Genomic DNA, 25,724 nt, shown 5'->3' on the forward strand with positions numbered 1-25,724 from the left:
TGGGGCCCTTTATAACTGGCTGTTCGGTGTTCAGTGTTGAAGACCGTACTTTTGACCTTTGATGGTTTACTTTTACAAATTGTGACTTCGATGGAGAGTTGTCTCATCAATTATATCACATCTTCTTTTATCTACTAATTCTAAAAACACATCAATATGATGCTTCTTAACACACATGTGTAGCATTTGTCGAAAACCGAAACATGATCTGTTTTGTAACTCATAATCATCACCATAATTCGTATTTCGAACATGTAACAACCATGCCCAACAATATTTGATAAAAATACTTTTTATATCATACGATACTCACGAGATTAGACATAACTAAGACAGTAACATGAGTAAGATACAAAATTAATCTTTCAGTGTTTATCTTAGGATGATATTTTAAGGTATAATTTAGTTATTTGATAACTTCGCAAGCAACTCGTTATATATCCATGCTTTGTCAATGTTAGTGTTAAAGTGTTTCTGAATAAAATAAATACAGACCATTACGTTGAAAACACTAATTGTTAATACTTACAAATAACTTTGATTCAACTTTTTTTTAAGAAAAATAACATGCCCCCACTGTGTCTACTAAACTAATTGCATTTTATAGGTAGTAACATTATATTTATTCAACTATCAATTACATTCTATTACAACAAAACATATATTTATCTTACTTCGTCATGCTCTCTTTGTTTGGTATAGAAGTTCATTGTAAAATCTGTAAAGAAAGATGAAATCAATTTGCATGAACTAATAACTCATCAACAAGTGAACGAGGATGGTCTAACGCATGGAAACATGATGCGTACCTGTATAATCAACGGGTTGTCTATTACATGTATAGCATTTTGCATTATAACTAACAAACGCGGTCGATAAAATAGCAGGACACCTATCATAACACGTTTCAGCGACTGATATAGGTTTTCATTCTCTCTGAATCATTGGTGAGTGTTCTATATTTTACTTGTTGGAGCGCTTGTCACTTAACTTTTGGTTAGCTGCTTGCAACACGTCACAACAGGAAAATTAAGAAGCAAACAAAACATTTTGACGTCATAATCAAATTTCGACTAATCATTTGCCGAGAACAGATATTTCAATAGTGAGGAGAAAGTTTTTCTCAAATTGCTCAGGAAATGTAAAAAAAGCATAGTACTTCTTCATGTTATAATTTCTTGAAAAGTCTTAAAATTTTCAACCCAAATAGCTAAATCAAAAGTAGAGATTTTTTTTTTATTAAAATTGACGAATTCGTCTTATTTCAAAAAAAAAAATTAGTCCACAGAAACATAGAGCGCTGGCTTTGACAAACTAAATTTTCAAATCAGATATCCCAATGTGAGCTCAACAAAGGCACGTAGCTAAGAGAATCACCAAATGTGAAATCAAAAATGGCACGTCGTTTTAATAGAAATGCTAAAAAGCAAAAATTCCGATTCTACAATAAAAAATAACGGAATAAACACAATATGCAACAAAGAACTGCACATGCAAAAAAGCATGTAATTAATCTATCAAAACGCAGATTATCAAATCAAGAATATATCCTATTGGCGAAAGGCTTGAAATTTATACCAACGCCATCAAGCAAAAATGCAAAAAATGTCTATACTAAAAGACTACAATGAATTTGCTATAAAATTACGATGTCGGTATATGAAGAAAAAAACTCGGAGTTCGGTATTTTTGTGTTTTTACTTTTTTCGTAGCAATACGGGATATAAACCTTTCTCTACTTTGGAAAATTATATAGATTTAACCAAGCTTGAGTTGTCTTTTCTACCAATAGATAAAAATGTAAAAAAACAATCTTACTAAGGGCGAAAGAATAGCGCTACGCAATTTGAAAAGAGATGAAACAATAGTAATAAAAATTCAAATTGTGTTATTTTAGACAGGCTAGACTACATAACAGAAGTCACAAGACAACTAAATACTCAACATTACTGCCAATTAGATTCATTTAACATGACAGAACTGAAAATCCAGGTCATTGAGTATATTTCAATCATTATACGACAAAGGCATAATCGACAAAATATCATTTAAATTTTTAACAAATGGTCAAAAATTAAGAGATGCACGATAATGGAGAATTTATATTCTCCCAAAAATTCACCGTCTTGAAACAAAGACGTTTAAACTAGTACAACATGATGGATTAAATGAATTAAATATAATTCCACCTGGCAGACCAATTATATCACAGTGTGGTTTTGTAACTCAACTTATAGGTCATTACGATTATACCAATAGTTCAAACTCAGTCTACATATATAAAAGATACTACATCGTTCATTAATGTCATTGAGAAATTAAAACCTATGGCAAACAGCCTTTTGGTTTCATATGATATAACACATATTGAGTGCGGTTGAACGAGCCTATGACAGTTTTGACAAATCACACTTCAAAGTCAATGCTCCGCCTGTCAATGTATTAATACATTTGTTCAGAATTATTTTAGAAAACATTGTATTTGAATTTGATGGCAAAATTTACAAGCAAGTAATAGGTACGGCAATTGGTGCAGTTCCTTCACCGAACATCTGTGACATACTTATGTTTGAAATAATGAATCAAATTATTTCTGCATTTCAATATAAAGACAACATAATCTATCATGGCAGATATAGAGACGATGGATTCATAATATATGATGGAACATCAGATGAAATTATAGATTGTTTTCGTATAGCAAATGATCATAACCCCTTATTAAAGTTCACCTATGAAATCAAAAACGATAAAATGTCGTTCTTGGATGTTGATGTAATTAAAGGTCAACGATTTACAACATATGGCATCCTTGACCTCGAAATACATTTTAAAGAAACAAATTCTTATCTGTTTCTGCACAGACATAGCTGTCACTCACAGCATGTATTCAGAGGATTTATTAAAGGTGAAGAAATACGGCAAATTAGAAATACAATTGACCATATCAAATTAATAAACAACTTACTAATTTCAAAGTGAAATTATTAGATAGGGGTTATGATAACGTTGAAATAGATGATAGTATTACTGATGCTTTATCAATTGACCGTACTGATTTATTACAAAAACACAAATCTAAAGAGAAGCAAAGTATTCCGTTAGTTTTAATAACTAAATATCATCCATATATACGTAAAATAAACAAACGTATAATGAAACACTGGCATTTATTACAGTTCGACGAAGACTGTGTACAAATACTCAATACAGCACCAATAGTTGCGTATACCAAACATAAAAGTATTGGAGATATGCTTAGCAAATCAAAATTAAAGACATTAAAATAAAATTGACAGTTGGATCACTGATGATGGCAGATCTGTCATAATAACTAGATCAATTGTAGAAGAATTAAAATATAAATATATCAATATAAACATGAATAATTTTCATATTTGATTATATTCAAATAATGCATCCTAAAATGACCATCCCAAGCTTAACTGACGAAACACGAAATTAATTATTTGTGTCGGGTCCTATCTGCAATATGGGATGCGTGGTTGCATGGGTGTTTTATTATAACAAAATGTTACTTTTGAAAATTGGTTAAAATTTGTTTTCTTGTCAACGCATGCACTCTATGTTTCAAGTCAATACAAATGGAGAATTACATGAGTTCTTGAATTATTGTCGAAATATCAATACATGTCCTATTTCTGACGTAATTAAAAAAACGTTTATGCATATGTTTTCAACATTAAATTGTCTATATAGTCTATTAGTACAGTGACAAAGTAAGGAAAATTCACATTTTACCGAGTTAAATTGTCATTCGGACTAAATGGCTATAAATCGAAATACTGGTAGTTAAGGTAGCAGAATACAAATAATGTATACCTCCTATTCCCAGGTTTCAAAATGCTGGAATTTTCTTTATAAGGCTTGGAAATTTATAAAAGTGGTATTTATGGATATCTATTTATCAAAGGTACCAGGATTATAATTTAGTACGCCGGACGCCCGTTTCGTCTACATAAGACTCTTCAGTGACGCTCATATCAAAATATTTAGAAAGCCAAACAAGTACAAAGTTGAAGAGCATTGAGGATCTAAAATTCCAAAAAGTTGTGCCAAATACAGCTAAGGTAATCTATGACTGGGATAAGAAAATCCTTAGTTCTTCGTAAAATTCAAAGTTTTGTAAACAGGAAATTTATAAAAATGACCATATTATTGATATTCATGTCAACACCTAAATGTTGACTACTGGGCTGGTGATACCATCGGAGACGAAACGTCCAACAGCAGTGGCATCGACTTAGTGGTGTAAAAATTTATCAGAGGTACCAGGATTATAATTTAGTACGCCAGACGCGCGTTTCGTCTACATAAGACTCTTCAGTGACGCTCATATCAAAATATTTATAAAGCCAAACAAGTACAAAGTTGAAGAGCATTGAGGATCTAAAATTTCAAAAAGTTGTGCCAAATACGGCTAAGGTAATCTATGCCTCTTTCAAATTAATGCAATGTTAGTATCATACAACAATTATGTAATCAATTAAAATTTTTGCTGTGTCTACAAAATTTTACAAAAAATTCCCCTTTCAATTGAAATTAGCTTCTGCATGGTTACCCCGAGAGGGTTGATTTTATACACACATTCAAGACCTAAGATCAAACAAATAAGTTCAAACAAAGCCATGGCAAGACACCACTGCGAAATATTTAACCCTTCAAAAATATTCACTTTAGAAAAAAACGGTTTTAAAAATACAGGTAAATCTTGAAGTTTATACAAATGTAGTAAGAAGAAGTGAAAATTAGAAGATATTCCAAATAATCAAAGCTGGTATACAGACAAGATCCATATAAATATAAAATAACAAACAAAGCATTATAAACAGTATCAACAGGTCGAATTAACAAGAAAATACGATTTTAGAGTACTCGCAGTTACTGACAGCTAGTTAAAAGCCAAACACAATTAATAATAAAAAAATCATGCATCAGAGACTAAAATCAACTAAAACACATCCCAGGGATTTAGTATTTTAACCTCATGAACAGTCAGAGAAGACATGACTTGTGCAATGCCAAAAATAAATATATCGAGGTAGTAGGATAGTGAGGAGCGACTTCTATAGAGATAAAAATTAACATGTCTGTGTCTCTATACATCCCGCCTCAAAAGAAGATACAATTTAGTTATGTTTTAATTTGCTAATGACAAAATCGATAATAATGCCAATGTAAACTATATTCAGAGATCTAATTACAATATTGGTACCATAACCCTTACTTATAAGTTTGTTTAAAGGTTCGATGAGTTTACACGGATCACATAGTGATTTCCTCGCTTTAAGTACAATATTACAATAAAATTTAGGATGTGAAATACCATTTTTAATAAGTTTTCTACAGGTATAACTAAATTAACTGATCAAATCTTTGTATCTATGAAAGAATTTAGTAAAAGTTTTAAGTAATTTATGGTATCGAAATCCCTGACACAACAATTTCCCAGTGATGCATTGATTACGTTCGTTAAAATCTATGACATCAGAACACACACGGGCAAACCGAACGAGTTGGGATATATAAACACCGTATGATGGAGCCAAAGGCACATCGCCGTCTAAAAAAAAGGAAAATTAACAATAGGAAATGAAAAAACGTCTCTTTTGTCGTAAATTTTAGTATGAAGTTTCCCGTTTGAAATTGAAATGTCTAAATCTAGAAAAGGACAACTGCTGCTGTTTATGTAAGATTTGGTTAAAATAAGTTCTTTTGGGTAAATGTCTGAAGTATATTTAGAAAAATATCATCCAGATAACGGTAGGTATTTTTGAATGTATCAACCAAATATAACAATGATGGGTCTTTACTGAGTTTGGTCATAAACTGAGATTCATAGCAATATAGAAATAAATCTGCTATTAAAGGGGCACAGTTGGTGCCCATAGGAACACCTACTACCTGACGATACACTTTATCGCCGAAACGTATATAAATGTTATCTAGCAGACAATTTAAAGCTTCAATCATATCCTCACATTTCTAGTAAGTGTATCAAGCATACTTTCCTTTTTCGTTACAGAAAAAGGCTTTAAACGAGTTACAGCAAATAAAATCATAATGAGATTTTTCGAAAGACCATTTTATCAAATACAAAAACTTTTTCTTTATAATATTGTGTGAAAGTGTAGTGTACAGAGTAGAAAAATCATAACTGTCAACATAATTGTAAGGACCATTGAAAGCATGTATTGTATCTAAAACCTCTAAAGAATATTTAACACTTCAAAAATAATTAATACCATTATTTTCATAAGCTTTATTACAAAAGTTAATAACCAGTTTTTTGATAGTAGTAAAGGAGGTAGTTAGAAGCACTACTACATAGATTAGTAGTAGAACACTTACTCGAAGCGGAGATGAAACGGAATTTTAATGTTTGTTGTGTAATTTCGGTAACCAGTACATGGGAGGGACTTTCAATTGTTCGGAAAATGCTTTAAGCTGGGTAGTGGCAGTGGTATGCTTGTAAACGATTTGACTCTCTGTGGTGCGCACTGACCTGAATGTAGAGGAATTGATAATTTCGTTTGGAAGAACTTCTGTGTAGTATATGCGTCACAACACCACTACATTATTGGCTGCCTTGTCTGCCGGTACGAACTCAAACCGCTCTGTGAGTACCTTTTGTTTGTTTTTATTTTATTCTAGAAATGGGAATATCATGGTTCCTATTATTATTATTTTCTAAATGAGATATTCAAATATTAATAGTATTTATAATTTTATTCAAAAAACTGTCTAAAGATTTTTTATTAGATTTTTCACGTTTGCACAAATTTTTACAGTAGGCAGACAGAGCGTCTTTAATGACGACACTGTTTCCAACCTTTTGTAGATGGAGGACGGTATTTCGGTCCTTTCTTTAGAAAAGTTATGACCTTACGGTCATCGACGATATTGAGGTCTCCTGTAATAACATGACCATAGGGAACATATTTATAACTAGATGTTTCGCAATCTCAAGTGGAAGGAACATTATTTTCTATATTGACGTCTGTTGTAATTGACGTATAATTAAAATTCAAATTTCTACTCGTTTTTTTATAAGAATACGAAATAATTGGTTGTTCTATATTATCAAAATTTGGAGGTATTAAGCTATAGACACAAGAGTCAAGAAATATGCTAGACAAATTAATAAAATCAATACTTCTTTTTATATTTGAATTTAAAAAAATGTCGTTTATGATTTACAGGTTTATCAATCCTAGGAAATAGCGTGTGATGACAAAAGGCTGTAATAATACGGGTGTATTCATAAAACGGGCTAAAAAAGAAATTTTATCACACCCCAAAAAAATAGCATATAATTTACTTATAGGTATCTGACCCAGTTTGCATAATACTTGATGTCTGCCATTATTTTTTATTATAGATAACAGCTGATCAGCAATGTTTGACATATATTTTTTTTTCTTTACATTTGTTATATTTTAACGGTCAAAGGTACCAGCATTATAACATGTATAATTTAAAATGCCAGACGCTCGTATCGTATACATACATTTGTAAAACTCATCAGTGACGATTAGAAAAGAAAAAGTTACAAACCCAAACAAATACAAATGAGAAGAGAAATGAGGACTCAATTCCAAAAAGGTTGTGCCAAACACGGCTGAGGTAATCAATCCCTAGAATAAGAGAATCCTCAGTTTTTCGCAACATTAAAAGTTTTGTCAACAGGAAGTTTATAGAATTGACATTATAATTGATTTTCATGTCTTCACCATATACTGGATACTGGTCTGGTAATACACTCGGTAGCGAAGTGTCCACCAGCAGTTGCATTTCTATACTATTTACGTTACCGTTAAAAAAAGAACTTGTACTCAAATAGCGATATTTAGAAAAATGGTCAATTCGAGGAAAATTTTGGAGAAATGGTCAATACTTTGTTAGACCGAAAATTAAACGGGAATAGGTTAAATGCAATTTTTTTTAACTCACTTTGGTTTCTCGTATATGGAATAACAGGGTTGTTGCTCTAGTATAACCACGTCGGTAGGGAACCGATGGATATATTCATTTTAGCTTTGAAGGTGGGACGTCAAAAACTTAATTGAGTGATTGAGTGATGTAAGTTTTTGTTAGGAACGACTAGTGTGAAATTCTCAATACTTTAAGTAAACATACACCTCTAGTATATTATTGTTATGTTTAATTATATAGCGCTTAGGCCAAAACATGTCCTTGTCTTGATTTAATAATTGTTTGTATTTTTCACTGCAGATGCATTGTTTAAAAGCGGAGGTTCGACAATGTATTGAAATTCTAAAAAAATTAAGGATAACTTTCATTAGGAGATACCGCAATATTTGTACAGTTATTGTCTTTGTCTATTAAACATGAACTGTTTTTCAATTTTTGTTAATTTTTTTGCTACATGAGCAAATACATTGCTTGGCAAGATCGTTATTTCTGGTCATATCTAGGTTTCTTATACCAGCCATTTATTGAATGTGTTGTGTCCTTGTATTGTCAGGATGTTTTCCGAAGTCCTGGAACGAAATTGTTTACCTATAATTATGAATTTTTTATATTTTCATATTTAGACCCCAGTTAATAGTTATCAAAGGTACCAGGATTATAATTTAATACGCCAGACGCGCGTTTCGTCTACAAAAGACTCATCAGTGACGCTCAGATCAAAATAGTTATAAAGCCAAACAAGAACAAAGTTGAAGAGCATTGAGGACCAAAATTCCAAAAAGTTGTGACAAATACGGCTAAGGAAATCCATTCCTGGGATAAGAATATCCTTAGTTTTTCGAAATAAATTCAAAGTTTGGTAACAGGAAATCTATAAAATTGACCATAATTGATATTCATGTCAACACCGAAGTGCCGACTACTGGGCTGGTTATACCCTCGGGGACGAAACGTCCACCAGCAGTGGCATCGACCAAGTTGTGTTAATAGTTATCAGAGGTACCAAAGGTAACCTTAACGAAGAATAGAAGGTATTTCTCATTTTTAGATGCTGCTTTTCTTGTCAGTGATCGACTCTTGCCCTGTAATTTGCTGAAAATTGTTAGTAACAGTGAATCTTTTTTGGAAGCGTTCAAGGAGAAGCAATGAAATTTGGCAGTGTATTGTATAACCGTTTTTACGATATTGTGTCCTACTTAATTAATTATTTGTTGTAAGGGTTATAGTACATATATCCGTATGTTCATAGTATACAGAAACGCAAAAATAATAGAATTTCACAGAAAAAGAATAACGGACTTTGGAAAAAAAGTGAGAGGGCTTCAAATAAATGTCCTGTCTCCATGTACCTATGAAATTTGATACCTTTTCTGAAATTTTCCAGACATAAAATATTTTACAAAGTTTCCTATCATCAGTCTACTTACTTTCAACCGAGCTGTAAATGCCCGCGATATCGCGGGTGTGTTCTAGTATTGTTTAATTAAGAATAAAAAGAAATATTATAAAATTTTAAACACATCATGGTGTTTGACTTATGTTCTTATTAAATCTGCAATACATAAAGGCAACAGTAGTATACCACTGTTCAAAACCCATAAACCCATGACAAAAAATAAATCGGGTTAACAAACTAAAACTGAGAGAAACGCATTAAATATAAGAGGAGAACAACGACACAACAAACTAAAACTGAGGGTAATGCATTAAATATAAGAGGAGAACAACGACACAACATTAACTGTTTTCCTCTTAGTTTTGGGTTTATAAGGACGTTAATGTCTCGCTCATCTGCACGTTTTGAGTTTAACACCCTCTTTGTGCCATGTGAATATTGACTTTCCGATTTGGTTTTCCTCTGAATTCAGAATTTTTTTATTTTATTTTTGATTGATATGTTGAAGTGAAACAACCTATTAATAGTCATTTGTATAACACCTTTTCAAAGGCTTATCATTCATGCAATGCAATTAATATATTCAAGGTTCAATTCAATCTTGTAACAAATTTAACAAATTGGTAGTTACTGCTGCTGCTAGACATATGGTTTACGATGGTAGCATTAGCTCAGTAGTTAATCATTCGGCACTGCCTACCTACGGGTGACGAAAACGGAGCAGGAAATGCTTACCCTTTCGGAGCACCTGATTTCACTCCCGGTTTTTAGTGGAGTTCGTGTTTTTTTCTTATTTATTATTTATAACTGTTGATATAAATGTCTTTTGGATTGATGAGTCTTTGTTTACTCCTTGGGTTTGATTGTTTTTATCTTCATGACTAACCTTTCTAAAATGTCCGTTTATACATTGATAAATCATAAGCAAAGAGATTGATCAAACCCTTCGGACGCATGGACTTTGTAAGATTTGTTATATTTTTTTACAGTACTCTGTCGATACCGTTGCTTATGAACTTTCCGTACTCGTGGTACCATCTGCTATATTAAACAAGAAAAAGTGACGTATAACAACTACCGTTTAACAGTCTACGTTTCTGTTGGATCTCATGAACATTGGATTTTTGGAATTGATTTGGTAAAATTTCGGAGTTGTCCATATGTTTTCCTACCGAAGGCTGTTTTGTTTTTTCTGGTTTTATCTAGTTTTCTGCACCAATTGAAACTGAACGCCTTGAAATAGTAGTATTGTGTTGAAAGTGGCGTTAAACACCAATCAGTCCATAAATTTATTATGTATTGGCATTTCATTTCAAAAGTCAGGTATATATATGATTAAAACATTCATAACGTTAACCATTTCGTGCTATAAAACAAAAGGTGTATATTGCCATGATTGCATGAATATTTAACAGGTAAACCTCTTGTTAAAGGTACATGCAAGGTCAACCAAAAAGATTTAAATATGATTATTGAGAAACTGATATTTATCAGTATTCAATAACGTTTAAATTCTGCGGACGTAGTTAAATATAGTGAACATTACACAAAATAACTAAATATATATTAAAGGTTTCAGCATCGAATATTTGGGATTTTGTTTTTATTGAATATAATTTTTCAATAGTCTAGACTTGAAAAAAAAATAAAATAAAATGCACAACCTTTTATTTTCCATTATTATTAACCTATTCCGTTATTGGACGCATTTGTGATGAAAACTGCTTATGCGATACAAAAACTCGGACAAAAACAGAAAAACTCGGTCAATATTTTTTTCCCGTATTTTCCGAATAAAAAAGATTTCTGAATGTTTCTAATTTTTAGATTGAAAGTCATGATAAACACGAACTTAATGTTAACTGTCGTTTCGGAATATCCTAAAATGATTTACCTATCATAAACATGCCGACACGTTCAATTCGGCAAAATATTTCAGGCTGGAGACGAGTGTGTTCAGTTTTGTAGGCAGACAGTTAAATTGTGTTAGGCTTGGTTAACAAATCTGTTTTACAGTTTACTTTTTGTTTACTTCGTAATACATTTAATCAATTTGATGATTTGATTTTAATTTACTGTTTACTTCTAATTAAACGAAAGTACTTACCTCAGTCAGAAATCATACCAAGAGTAATGAAATACATGTCTTCTGCTTTGTTTGTCACATAGGATCAGTCACCTTATTCGTTTATTCATTTAAGACATAGTCATGTCCATGTACGTCAACTACATCTGTAAAGATGTTTCAAAATAAGTTGATACAACAATATTAAAGGAATATGCATTGTGTTATTACATGTCAAAAACGTACAAAGGAGATAAGTTATTGGTTAGCGTGTCGGAACATTTGTCAACTATTCAATTTGAACAAATTAAATCTATCCATGATTAATCTGATAAATTTTTCAACAAATGTTAATTAAATCACTATAAAACAAATCTTTAATAAAATAAACGTATATGACTAATTGAATCAGGATAACAATGTTTGACATGAACCATGATAATTAGAATTGGAACACAAATACGCGGGTTGTCCGTAAAGTTTGAGAACAATCTCATGATCAATAACATATTATTTACCCGTTCGAAATAAATAAAACAAATTTCATGGTTTACTGATTAAGTATACAAATTTGTATGTCAGTACCTGCTAGAATAATCTTATTTTCGTATGTTGTTGTTAAGAAGCGAATTATAGTCTTAACTTTTAAATAACAACTATAAGTTTAGTGTTCAATGATTGTGTCATCGACTGGTTTGTTATGACATTAATTTCTATTTTCCACCATTTTTTAAAAGTTATGATAAGTATGGCTAATTAATCTTTGACCAAAATCATAAATAGAAGTTGGACGTAACCTTAGTCAACTTAATCAACTAACATTACAATAAGGGAAAGAAATACGCAAATCGGGTAATACCGATAAAGCATTGGCAGCTCAGTAGTTAGTACGTACAAACATACAGTGAAATAACGAACTTTGTTTTTTAAATTGTCCGTTGATCAATTTAGAAATACTGACGAACCTATTGTTTACTCCCTCAAGCAAAGTTTACCTTATATTTAATTTGCCTTTATTTTGACGTCGATTATGGTCATGAAGTTATGATTCCTATACATCCCTGGTTTCCAATAACGGCTATGAGCTTGCCTGATGAAAGTTCATCCATAAAGTCGCTTTGGACGTTTTAAATTTATTAAGTATCGCTTCATTTTTAGAGCACCGAATCGATACCGCTGCTGTAGGACTATCAGTGCTTTCATCAACAATTACAAAAAAAAAGCCACTGGTTTTATTTCTTAGTTTTAGTTTGCTTTTGCGAACTTAGAATGTATTGTCACGTACGTTTTGTCAATAAACGGCAATTGTTTTACTATGTGTGTAATGTTTTTATTAGCAGCACATCATAAGGTCAGAGATATATGTTATTAAAATATTCATATAGTTAAACATATCGTTCTATCAATACAAAACATGGATGCTATATGGGTATTTAAATGGGTGACCTCTTGTAAAACGTCCATAAAATGTCAACCTCAAAGATTAAAATAAAGTTATTGGGAAACTGATAATAATAACGTTGAAATTCGTCCGACGTAGTTAAATACCATTTAAAATTACACAAAATGAATAAGAAGACACTATTTGGTGTTTTTGTATAACTGCACATTGTTTGCAGTTAAAGAAGAATATTGGACTTAAAATGGTGAAAACTGCCTACGCAATAAAAAAGATGTAAACTCGGCAAATTCAGAATAAATCAGCCAATATTGTGGGTTTTTTTTTGTATTGACCGAGTTCATATACTGGCCAATAAATTTTTTTAAATCGTCTCTAAATTTTGTCTGATTGGCAATTTTATTTGATTCTCGTTTTTTTATATAGATTAGACCGTTGGTTTTCCCGTTTGAATGGTTTTACACTAGTAAATTCGGGGCCCTTCATACTTTGAACCACACCATTATTTTATTTATTATTTTTACTGTAAGTCTGTTTTTTGTTATATCTACTTTACGTGAGTCTGCATTTATGTATGCCGTCATACGACAAAATTATTTTTATGTCTACCTGTTCGAATTTCAAACGCGCAATTTTACACCAGTAATGAAAACCTTCTTTCATTTATGGGAAGACTTTACATAGATAAATTCAGCCGTATAAGAAAAGCAAAATGAGAATGTTAAATTTGATGTATGCCTTTTTGTGCTACTTTGTTACATTTGTTGTTTATGTAGTGATATTAAGATAATAACACAATATTGACTGTTGTACCCCTATTTTTGACATTTTTACTCTTTGAGTATGTTTGTTTTGTTCATGCATCGTTGACAATGTAATGGAATTTGATGCGACTGTCATACAAGTGAGAGGTTTAGCTAGCTATAAAACCAGGTTCAATCCACCATTTTCTACATTAGAAAATGCCTGTACCAAGTCAGGAATATGACAGTTGTTATCCATTCGTTTGATGTGTTTGGACTTTTGATTTTGCCTTTTGATTTTTGCTTTTCCTTTTTGAATTTTCCTCGGAGTTCAGTATTTTTGTGTTTTTACTTTTTATAGCTTATTGTTCGGTTTGAGCCAAGGCTCCGTGTTGAAGGCCGTACATTGACCTATAATGGTTTTACTTTTTTAAATTGTTATTTGAATGGAGAGTTGTCTCATTGGCACTCACACCACATCTTCCTGTATCTACCATCATATAGTAGATGTAATTGAATTAAAAAGAATCAGATAAAGACCGATTCACATGATTCATATGCAAATCTGTTCGGTTTTCTTTAAGCCTCTACCCCTTGAGATGCAAAATCTGACACCCCGAGCGACACTTTATATTTTGATGAAAAACGAGTTTTAAAACTAATTAATTTTAAGTAAAAACTTGGTATTTGGTTATATTCCATGATAGGAATCCAATTCTATAGAATGATGCGGAAGGAAGTCGACTAAAGTAGTTTTTTATCCAGAAATTTGCATATGAAGCTTCAAAAGCTGCAAAACTAGGAAGAGGTGTTTGAGAAAACAGTGCACTGTACACGACTGATTTTACTTGCAGGAAATAGAGTGTGCTTCCTTTCCTTCCATGCAGTACATTATATGATACTAAGAATTCTAAAAAAAGAAATGTTGATACTTGAACCTACTTTCATATTTTTTTTTCGCTTCGAAATTGCCATCCCGTGTCAAACATAGCCGAAACCCCGCATGTGGCGTTCTACACGGTGTTACTGAAACTTATTATCTGACATAGATCTCAAAAGTCTAAAAAAAAGTAGACGAATTCCTTATAATATTTACTGCCCTTAATAACATCAATTTTGAGCATCTTTCTAAATGTTTCCTTCATAAATTGAAATCTTTAAAAGGTAAATATAATACAGATTTTGTGTTATTTGACTTTTTTGCCAAGTGATACTAGAAATATACATAACAATTGTGATAGAATGAATCTCATGCCTAAACAATTCTTAACAAGGCTTACTGTCTGTCTATTTGGCCTTTACACCTAAGGCTCTGAAATGGCTGTACACATTACAGTTAAAATTTTATTATACAATTGAGTATGCCTGTACTGCATAAAAAGGGCAAGAAACAGGTTTTTGTTTGCTTCAGTGCAGATGTGGACTAATAGAGCTGGTGGTTCTCGTCCTTATGTTAAAGGCCAAGGTCACAGCTGCACATGCAAAGAAGGCTCTAATGTAATTATAAAATCTCTAGGGTTGCATTAGAATTGGCCTAGTAGTGTCCTCATTACGGTTTGATTTTGTTTAACTTCAAAACCATGAATGTCGAATATAGATTTATTGCAAATGTTACGGCCAGAAATCGCCTTTAAATTGTAGCCAACAAAAGACACAAATCAATAGTAAAATTTAACAATATTTATTATACAAAAGTTTACAAGAAGTATTACACACATATTAGTGTTAACTTAACTGTCAAAATATGAGTCCAATCTTTTATCTTTATCTGTATCCGGATATCTTTCGGAATCCAATCTGAATATTACGTTCACTACTACGGTCACAATCCAGTATGATGTTGTTTGTAGAATAAAAGTGTCAATCCAAATGCTATGAATATTAATGTCTATCGATGTCTAAGTCCAAGTGTAAGTCCAAGAGTAAGTTTAACTTTAGTGTCTGTATATATATATATTTGTCATGAAAGATTTTAGAACAGTCTATAATGGAACATCCTAGAAAGTTACAACAGAAGTTTCTAGTAAAATGTAGAAGTTTATATAATACATCTTTTATTAGGATCATTCTGGAAAGTTCCAAGAATTCTGTAATTGTTCCAGAGATTTCTAAACTGTACAATTCTAAAATTATTCTGTAAACAACTATCAGGCCACACAATACAAATCAGGCCAACATAAATAAATACAATAATTACAATATCATAACACCTCCCCCCTTAAAAGAAGTTTTAGTGTAACAAAAACTTATCATGAATAAAATAAACAAAAATACATAGTATATACAAAGTGTTTTAATAAGCTCTAGATAAAGCATCTCCTATTACATTATTTTTACCCTTAATATGTTTTACAATTACATCATATTCCTGTAACAATAAACTCCACCTAGTCAACCTCTGATTCTTGTTTCTCATTTTATGTATGAAGGTAAGAGGATTATGATCAGTACAAACAAGAATAGGATATACAGTGGGATTCAAATATACATCAAAATGTTGAAGTGCTGACAACATTGCAAAACACTCTTTTTCAATAGTTGAATAATTTTTCTGATATTTATCTAATTTCTTAGAAAAATATGATATAGGTTTCTCAACATTATCATCTGTCTCTTGATATAAAACAGCTCCAATTCCTACATCGCTTGCATCAACGGCAAGTTTAAATTGTTTTTCAAAGTCTGGAGTAATCAGAACTGGACTACTAATTAAAAGTGATTTGCTATTTTCAAAAGCGTTTTGACAATTTTCACTCCAGATAAATTTAGAATCTTTTCGTAAAAGATGAGTCAATGGTTGAACCACAGTAGCAAAATTTGAACAAAATTTTCTGTAAAATCCAATCATGCCTAAATATTTCATAAGTTGTTTTCTATTTGTAGGAGGAGGAAATTTGGAAATGGCTTCCACTTTAGCCATAATAGGTTTCACTTGACCTTGGCCAACTGTATGCCCTAAATAATCAACAGTGGCCTGACAAAATTCACTTTTACCAAGATTAATAGTCAAATTTGATTGTGACAATCTATCAAAAGTATCATATAAATGTGTTAAATACTGTTCCCAGCTATCACTACATACAATTACATCATCAATATAAGCATAACAACAGTTTAAATCTTTTATAACATTATTGATCATTCTTTGAAATGTAGCTGGTGCACTTGTCATGCCAAATGGCATTACAGTATATTGAAATAAGCCATCTGGTGTAACAAAAGCTGATATTTCAAGAGCTCTCTGTGTCAATGGAACTTGCCAATGACCTTTCAACAAATCAAATTTGCTCACAAATTTTGCTTGACCAATGTTGTCAATACAATCGTCTATCCTTGGAATCGGATAGGAATCAGATTTTGAGACTTAATTTACTTTTCTGAAATCAGTCACGAAACGAAAGGTTTTATCTGGTTTTGGCACAAGGAGACAAGGAGAGCTCCATTCACTGTTACTCGGCTCAATAATATCATTGTCAAGCATATATTTAATTTCTTTTCTGATAGCTTCAAGTTTGAGTGGATTGAGCCGGTTAGGATGTTGTTTAATGGGAGAAACATCTCCTACATCAACATCATGACAAACAGCAGTGTTTTTTTTTGGCACATCTGGAAAAAGATTTTTAAAAGAAAATACCAAAGTTTTTATTTCTTCTCTACGATCAAAAGACAGATGTGCAAGTTTTGAGTCTAAATTTGACAAAATTTCTGAATTTTTCAATCTAACTGTCTCTTCCAAAGTTTTAGAACTAAAAGGTGGTTCAATTACATCTGGTTTGTCATGATTGTTCTCAAATGTAACCATGCCTAAAGTGGCAACTGGTTTACTCTCACATTCATTAGTACCCTCAAAATATGGTTTTAACATATTAATATGATACACTCTGTTTTGTTTACGCCGACCTGGAGTTTTTACAATATAATTCAAATCATTGATTTTACTCTCTATTGTATAAGGACCACAATATTTAGCCTGTAAAGGATGTCCAGGGACTGGCAAAAATACAAGTACCCTATCACCAGGCTCAAAAACTCTGTCCCTGGCATCTTTATCATACCATATTTTCATCTTGTTCTGTACATTTTTAAAGTTTTTCTGAGCAATTTAACAAGCAGTGTACAATTTTTCTTTAAATCTAGATACATAGTCTAAAAGATTCAAGTCAGTATGTTCAGTAAGCCACTTTTCCTTAATCAATTTTAACGGCCCCCTTACAGTATGGCCAAATACCAACTCAAAGGGACTAAATCCAAGCGATTCTTGAACAGCCTCTCGGACTGCAAAAAGTAGAAAGTGAACTCCATCATCCCAGTCTCTGGCAAATTGAAGACAAGAAGTTCTAATCATGTTCTTCAATGTTTGATGAAAACGTTCTAAGGCACCTTGAGATTCTGGATGGTACGCACTTGATCTATACTGAGCAATCCCTAACTGGTACACGACTTGCTGAAATAAACCTGACATGAAATTTGATCCCTGGTCGGACTGTATAGACTTAGGAAGTCCTACTAACGTGAAAAAGAAATAAACCTGACATGAAATTTGATCCCTGGTCGGACTGTATAGACTTAGGAAGTCCTACTAACGTGAAAAATTTGATAAGAGCTTTGACAATAGTAGGTGTCTTGATATTTCTAAGCGGAATAGCCTCAGGAAAGCGAGTAGATGTACACATGATTGTCAATAAATACGCATTTCCAGTTTTGGTTTTTGGCAAAGGTCCAACGCAGTCAATTAGAACACTGCTGAAAGGTTCGTCAAAGGCTGGAATAGGCAGAAGTGGTGCTGGTGGTATTTTCTGGTTAGGCTTACCAACAACCTGGCATATATGGCATGATTTGCAGTATTCTGCGACATCATTTCGAAGTCTGGGCCAGTAGAAATGCTGCAATATCTTGAGACAAGTCTTCCTTATGCCTAAGTGTCCAGCCAAGGGTGTGTCATGGGCAAGACCAATAATGTCTTGCCTATAAACTTTAGGCACCACCACTTGGTATACCACTCTCCATTCCTCCTCTGGGGTAGCATCAGGAGGCCTCCACTTCCTCATTAAAATGCCGTCCTGATGGAAATAGCATTCAGCCACTTTGTCTGCTTCCTCCTGTGGTTGAGCCCTCTTGCAGAGCTGAAGAAACTCCGGGTCTTTATTTTGTTCTTCCAAAAGGTTCTTTCTGTTTAATGAATGGCTGTTTACGTCTGGCCATGGCATAATTACATTCTTGTTAACATTAGATGGTCTTATTATGGCCTTTTCGGAGCTACCAGGACCTTCAATGTCAGCTAGGAAAGTGTCAGAAAGGTCCATATAATCAAACTGGTTTTCTTGCAAATCCTCATCTTGTTGTTTTCTAGCCATCGCCCTAGTTACAACACAAGCTGGATACAATTCAGCATCATCTTCAGGTAATTTAACATCCACCACCGGTTCACTGGAAACAATTGGTTCAGCAACCACTTTGTTCCTAGCTAGATCATTTCCTAGCAATAACGTAACACCCTCAACAGGGAGATTAGGACGAACACCAACTATAACTGGTCCAGTTATCAAATCTGACTTCAGATATATACGATCGAGAGGAACATCTATACAACCTAACTCTACACCTTGTAACAAAACGGAGGCACCAACAGAAGTCTTCTCGGACAAAGGCAACACACCTTCTAACAACAAAGACTGAGAAGCTCCAGTGTCCCGTAAAATCTTAATAGGCTGAAGAGTGGTATCATCAACAATAGAAATAAACCCATCAGACATAAAGGGTTTATATTCCTCCATGTAATCACAAAAACTGGACTTAAAAGCCTGACTCACAGGACATTCCAACGTACTGGTAATATAAGGTGTCGTACAAGCACTGGACTTCGGCTTATTATCTCGTTCATTCTTCTTCTAGAGTCTAAAACAATCAGCCATCAGGTGACCATTTTTCTTACAATAAGCACAAATCAGTGACTTCTTCTCAAAAGTATCAAATTTTGAACTAGACATATTATAACTGGACTGACTCTTATTCTGTGCAACAGACTTACTATCAGTACGCTCAGTGCTTTGATTTTTGTAATTTCCACTTGAAGTATTAACATTTTGACCCTTGAAACTTATTTTATGTGAAAGGGTATAATTATCTGAAATTACAGCTGCATAATGTATTGTCCCAACAGTTTTGTCGTCTAAATGTGTTTTTAAGTCTAAATGAACACATTGTTTGAACTCTTCTAATAACATCAATTGTCTTAGGTTATCAAAATTGTTATCTGTTTTCTTTGAAGTAAGCCATTTATCAAATAGATCTTCTTTTTCCCGAGCAAATTCCACATAGGTTTGTGAATCAAACTTTTTATAAGATCTAAATTTCTGTCTATATGCTTCTGGTACTAGCTCATAAGCTTTCAAAACTTCCTGTTTCACCGTGTCATAATCGGAACTTTTTTCTGATGGAAGTGCGGAGTATATTTCAGTGGCCTTACCCTCAAAAACACTTTGTAGCATTGTAGTCCAATATGGCTTTGGCCAATTCAAATTATGAGCAATTTTCTCAAACTGTGGAAAATATTTATCGACTGTTTTTTCACAAAATCTGGGAACCAAACTTATATATTTTGCTGCATCAAAATATTCTGATTTCGACTGGACTTTAGTGTTGCTTTCTTCTTTGACCATTTCAATTTTCAGTTTTTCCATCTCTAGCCTTTCTCTCATTTCAAGTTCTTTTATAATCTCCTTCTCCTTCATTTCCAGTTCTTTTAATTTAAATTCATCTTCTTTTTCTTTTTTTCTCTATTTCCAACCTTTCCTTCATTTCCAGTTCTGCTTGTTTTAATTCAAATTCATGTTCTTTTAATTTGAGTTCATGTTCTAATTCAAGCTGTTTTAATTTAAAGGCGTCAATATTGTCTACCTTAAGTTCAAGAGCCTCTTCACCTAAAATTTCTTTGTCAACTAATTTGTCTATAACCAAATTTTTTTATAATTTGTTTTCTCATAGATACTTTAAAATCTAATTCCAGATGTTTAGCGAGCAACACTAATTCCTCTTTCTTTAAACTATCAAACCCCTCCAGGTCTGGCATTTTCAAAAATTTACCGGCATCAAATGCCATTTTGTAGAATTTTGTTGGCTAGTTATAATAAAAATACTGAATAAATTTTGAATAAGATATTTTCGTGATCCCGGACGAGCCCCCAAATTCTGTTACGGCCAGAAATCGCCTTTAAATTGTAGCCAACAAAAGACACAAATCAATAGTAAAATTTAACAATATTTATTATACAAAAGTTTACAAGAAGTATTACACAAATATTACTGTTAACTTAACTGTCAAAATATGAGTCCAATCTTTTATCGTTATCTGTATCCGGATATCTTTCGGAATCCAATCTGAATATTACGTTCACTACTACGGTCACAATCCAGTATGATGTTGTTTGTAGAATAAAAGTGTCAATCCAAATGCTATGAATATTAATGTCTATCGATGTCTAAGTCCAATTGTAAGTCCAAGAGTGAGTTTAACTTTAGTGTCTGTATATATATATATTTGTCATGGAAGATTCTAGAACAGTCTATAATGGAACATCCTAGAAAGTTACAACAGAAGTTTCTAGTAAAATGTAGAAGTTTATATAATGCATCTTTTATTAGGATCATTCTGGAAAGTTCCAAGAATTCTGTAATTGTTCCAGAGATTTCTAAACTGCACAATTCTAAAATTATTCTGTAAACAACTATCAGGCCACACAATACAAATCAGGCCAACATAAATAAATACAATAATTACAATATCATAACACAAATCTGTCCATTTTGTCTGGGTTAATTTTTTAGTTTATATTAAGTCCGTACGTAAGTAAGTCAGAAAGAAGACTGTCTTCTATTATCAATAAATAAATGTATCAATATTTTTTTTAATGTTAATAACTAAAAAAAAACATTATTTTGTCATTCCATATGTTGATTAAATATATTCCAACCAATAATCCATAAAATGTAAAAAATCTTATTATGGAATGATTCTCCATTAACTTCCAATACCAGATTTTTTTTCGACTATTACATTTTTTGGGGTCATATGAATGATTTCTACATAATGTATCTATAGTGGGGAAAACAACATATTTTTTTCTTACATAATGTATATTTCTTTAACAATTTGCTGCATAACTAAATGTTGTTTTGATGCATTTTATCTGAAAAAAAGCAGGTATAATAGAGTTATTTCCACTTTTGAGGATGGGAAATTTACGATGGGAAAAATACAGGTATTTTGTACAAAACCAACATGTCTGATACATAAAGGCAACAGTAGTAAACCGCTGTTCAAAACTCATAAATCCATGAACAAAAAACAAAATCGGGGTAACAAACTAAAACCGAGGGAAACGCATTACATATAAGAGGAGATCAACGACATAACACTAAAATGCAACGCACACATAAACGGACCGAGCATCAGACAAAATCCCACGAAAATAACAAATATAACATCAAAACCAAATACATGGATTTGGAATAGACAAGTACCGTGACACGTCTTATCGCAATGTGAATTTACACTAAAAAATAAGAGAAAACAAACGACGCAACGTTAATATGTAACACACACAGAAACGAACTATAATATAACAATGGCCATATTCCTAACTTGGTACAGGACATTTTTAAAGGAAAAAATGGTTGGTTGAACCTAATGAACCTGGTTTTATGGCATGTCAAACCTAGCTTTTATGGCCATGTGAAATATAACATCAAAATGACAACACAACACCACATGACTACAATATAAATAAATTGGAGAACACAATGGACAAAGAATCACACGAACAACAGCCAACAAAAGGCAACAAGTTCAAAGTTTTAATACTCCAGGGGCCGGTTGTTCAACTTGTCGTTAACTTAACGGTAGCGTTAGCCTTAACGTGTCGTTAAAAAGTTTAACGTGGCGTTACTTAACGGAAGGTTAAAAAGCTGTTGTTCAAGTTGATTTAACGGTAGCGTTAGCTAACGTGACCGTTAACAAATCTTAACCGGTCGTTAAATTTTAACTATGGTTTAGAGGCTATTTTAGTTACCCATAATTCAGATTTTCTGAACTTCCCCCATAAACAAATATGGCCGACTTGCCTTCTGCTAGTGCATGCAATCAGTCTAATGTTAAGAAAACAAGGGAAAGAAAGCCAAATTTTTCGGAGGCAGAGATAAATCTTCTCCAAGATGAGGTAGAAAAGAATTATGCAGTCATTAATGACAAATTTGGAAGTTCTTTGACAAATAAAAGAAAAACAGCAGTCTGGGGAAGAATTTTAATGATGGTGTCTTCTCTTGGTGTTGCCCATAGGTCAGCCAAGGAGTGTAAAGATAAATGGGGCAACACCAAGAAAGAGGCAAAGAAGATCTTTTCTGTCAACAAGAGAGACCAGGGGAAAACAGGTGGTGGACCACAGGCTAAGCCAGTGAGTGTGGCAGTGAACAGAACCATAGATCTGTGCAAGGACTCTGCTTCCTTCAAGGGCATAGGAGGTGTAGAAAGCTGCATCATTGGTATGTAATATTTTGTCTTATCAATTTAAAGTTTCTGTAGATCTTTCTCTGGAAATTTCTAAACAGTTGTGCTTTTAATATGCCCTAGTTGAAGGAACAACATCGATGTAGAGGCAAAAATTGATGTCCGCCGATATCACTATGGACCCAAATTATCGTTGAAAACTGTTGAAATAAAGTTTTTCCTTGTTCATGTGCTAAATTGTCACCCAAATACTTTCTATACAAGGATATGTTCATAGTTATTCATATTTTTGAAAGGTATTTAACCAATATTTATTTCTTAAATGATCAAATCGTCTGCATCGCCTTCGATGTTTATGCACTTAAATGTACTAAATAATGACCTTGCCCTCACAATCAGTGACAATGTAAACATTACAAATTCCGCATGTTATGAAATATAATTATACCTTTATGAAACGTTATTCAATTTTATTTGCGTTTTCCCTGTCAATATGCGAATAAAGAAAAGGTTTTAACCCTATCATTTCTTGTGAATCTACATCACTGTCCCATGCTGATATGCGAGAATTCTGAACAGGTGCTCTCCTCAATTTGTTAATGGCGCTCAATTAAAATATGTTATCTCGGCCCGAATGAATATCGTACCATAGAAATGTTCGTCCCTATATCCTGTCTTTGCTAGAATTTTACAACTTTAAAAAAACCAACTACAATACGAAGTTTATCCTGATTAACACGTTCTTACAAGATGTTTTAAAGGGAATAAACCTGAATGTTTACCTCTATGTATTATGAGGGTTATCAAAAGTTAAAAAAAATAATAATACTAATATACAACCTGTCGCCCTCTGGCATGGCGTGACAATATCTCAACTACATTTCACTTCATATGTGATGTCCCCTCATATAACTATTGTTCAAACCAATTGATAAAATATCAAATGTATATAATAAATAGAAAAAGTAGTTTAAAAAAATGAAAATATGTAAGAATAATATTTGCGACACCAACAAAAAAGGGGGGTCTACTCAAAAACGTATGATGATCTATGATCTGATTTTTAAAAGGTTTATCCCCCTATCGATTTTTTGAAACTGAAACTTTTGCGTATTAATTGGCTTACAACATTAAATTTAAGAGCTATTTTGTCTTTGTTTTAGCTGGTGCAACTGAGGCTAGATTGTCTGAAGATGATTCTGAAATGGCCTGTACAGGGTCCCAGGATTTATTTCAGTCTGCTATGGAATGCCAATCTGAGTCCTCACTACAACCTCTAACACCTCCTTCACCTCAGTCGCCATCAGTTCTCTCAGGGTTTATTGGTAACCGGGCAGTACCAATTGTGGTAAACCTACCTGTGAACAATGAATCCCGTGCCGTCCCTACAGCTGCTACAGTGACAAAGAAGAGAAAAGCCACAGCAGGAGATGTTCATGAGCTTCAGGTGAATATATAACAGTGAACCATATCCGGTAGTATAATGTGTCCTTTGTACTTTGTTGGCAATACATGTATAGCTCTTTTTTGAATATATGTACTGGTAGTAATATTAAACATTGATTGTTAAATTATACTTTCATTAACATCAAGGGACAAATGTTTCATTCATATTCAGGACAATTTTCCAATTTATATACTGTCTACACATATACAATTTAGTGCACTCCCACAGAGTGTCACACTGGGATCGAAGACTTACATTCACCCTGTTTGTCCGCTCCTCCCAATTAACCGAACAAATTCAGATTTGGTCAGCAGATGAGTTATGACATGTGAGCACTTTCATATTAGTCAGATGTTGCTTGATGCTGATACATGAACGCTGAGTATCCTTTTAAATAAGTCTTTTTAACTGACACAGACAAAGTAATGTTCTCTAAAATGGCGTCCAAGCAAACAATCAAAAAGAAGATTACCAATGGATACCTTTATTGCAAAATACGACCTTTCTATACATATTTTTGGAGTATTTGGCCCTTTCCTCTAAATGAAGTTTCGAAATTTTTTGTCACATGGTTACAATATCCCACATCTATTTATATCATTTTTCTATGTTAATCGGTTTTCTTGAAATACATTGTAGTCATTCAGCTGTACAGGAGCTTGTAATCTTCTTACAAATTAGTCATGTACAATTGTTGATTAATTCATATCATTAACATTTCTGTTTTTTTCAACAGGTTGTGTATTTTAGGGTTGAAATTGAAAAACAGAAGAAGGAGATGAAAAAGCTGGACTTGCAAATAGAACTGCTGAAGAGAATCAAGGCAAAGGAATACCAGCCAATGTCGCTGTCACAGTGTCTAGAGGCTCTTGGTACTACCAACTAATATTAATTGTTATCTTCTCATGTTATATTGATTAAATGTTATTTTCAAAAGAGAAAAAAAAATGATTATATATTTCCCATTATTATACATGTTGTATATTTGAATGAATTAGAATCCCGCTAACATGTTTAACCCTGCCACATTATTTATGTATGTGCCTGTCCCAAGTCAGGAGCCTGTAATTCAGTGGTTGTCATTTGTTTATGTGTTACATATTTGTTTTTCGTTCATTTTTTACATAAATGAGGCCGTTAGTTTTCTCGTTTGAATTGTTTTCCATTGTCTTATTGGGGCCTTTTATAGCTGACTATGCGGTATGGGCTTTGCTCA

At 32.8% G+C, this 25,724-nt stretch overlaps 1 protein-coding gene across 2 annotated transcripts; it reads left to right on the forward strand.

The window, feature by feature from the left end:
- The first annotated feature begins 22,421 nt into the window (after window positions 1-22,421).
- Window positions 22,422-25,456, forward strand: LOC139502655 (uncharacterized). Of its 2 annotated transcripts, none has more exons than XM_071292182.1 (2): window positions 22,422-24,508; window positions 25,245-25,456. In XM_071292182.1, the coding sequence occupies exons 1-2, from the start codon at window positions 24,266-24,268 to the stop codon at window positions 25,392-25,394; spliced, it is 393 nt and encodes a 130-aa protein (XP_071148283.1). In that variant the 5' UTR covers window positions 22,422-24,265; the 3' UTR covers window positions 25,395-25,456. Both variants share the same exon structure in this region; 1 of them encodes a protein (XP_071148283.1).
- The last annotated feature ends 268 nt before the right edge of the window (window positions 25,457-25,724 follow it).

Source organism: Mytilus edulis, chromosome 14, assembly GCF_963676685.1.
Source record: "Mytilus edulis chromosome 14, xbMytEdul2.2, whole genome shotgun sequence".
Taxonomy (NCBI): domain Eukaryota; kingdom Metazoa; phylum Mollusca; class Bivalvia; order Mytilida; family Mytilidae; genus Mytilus; species Mytilus edulis.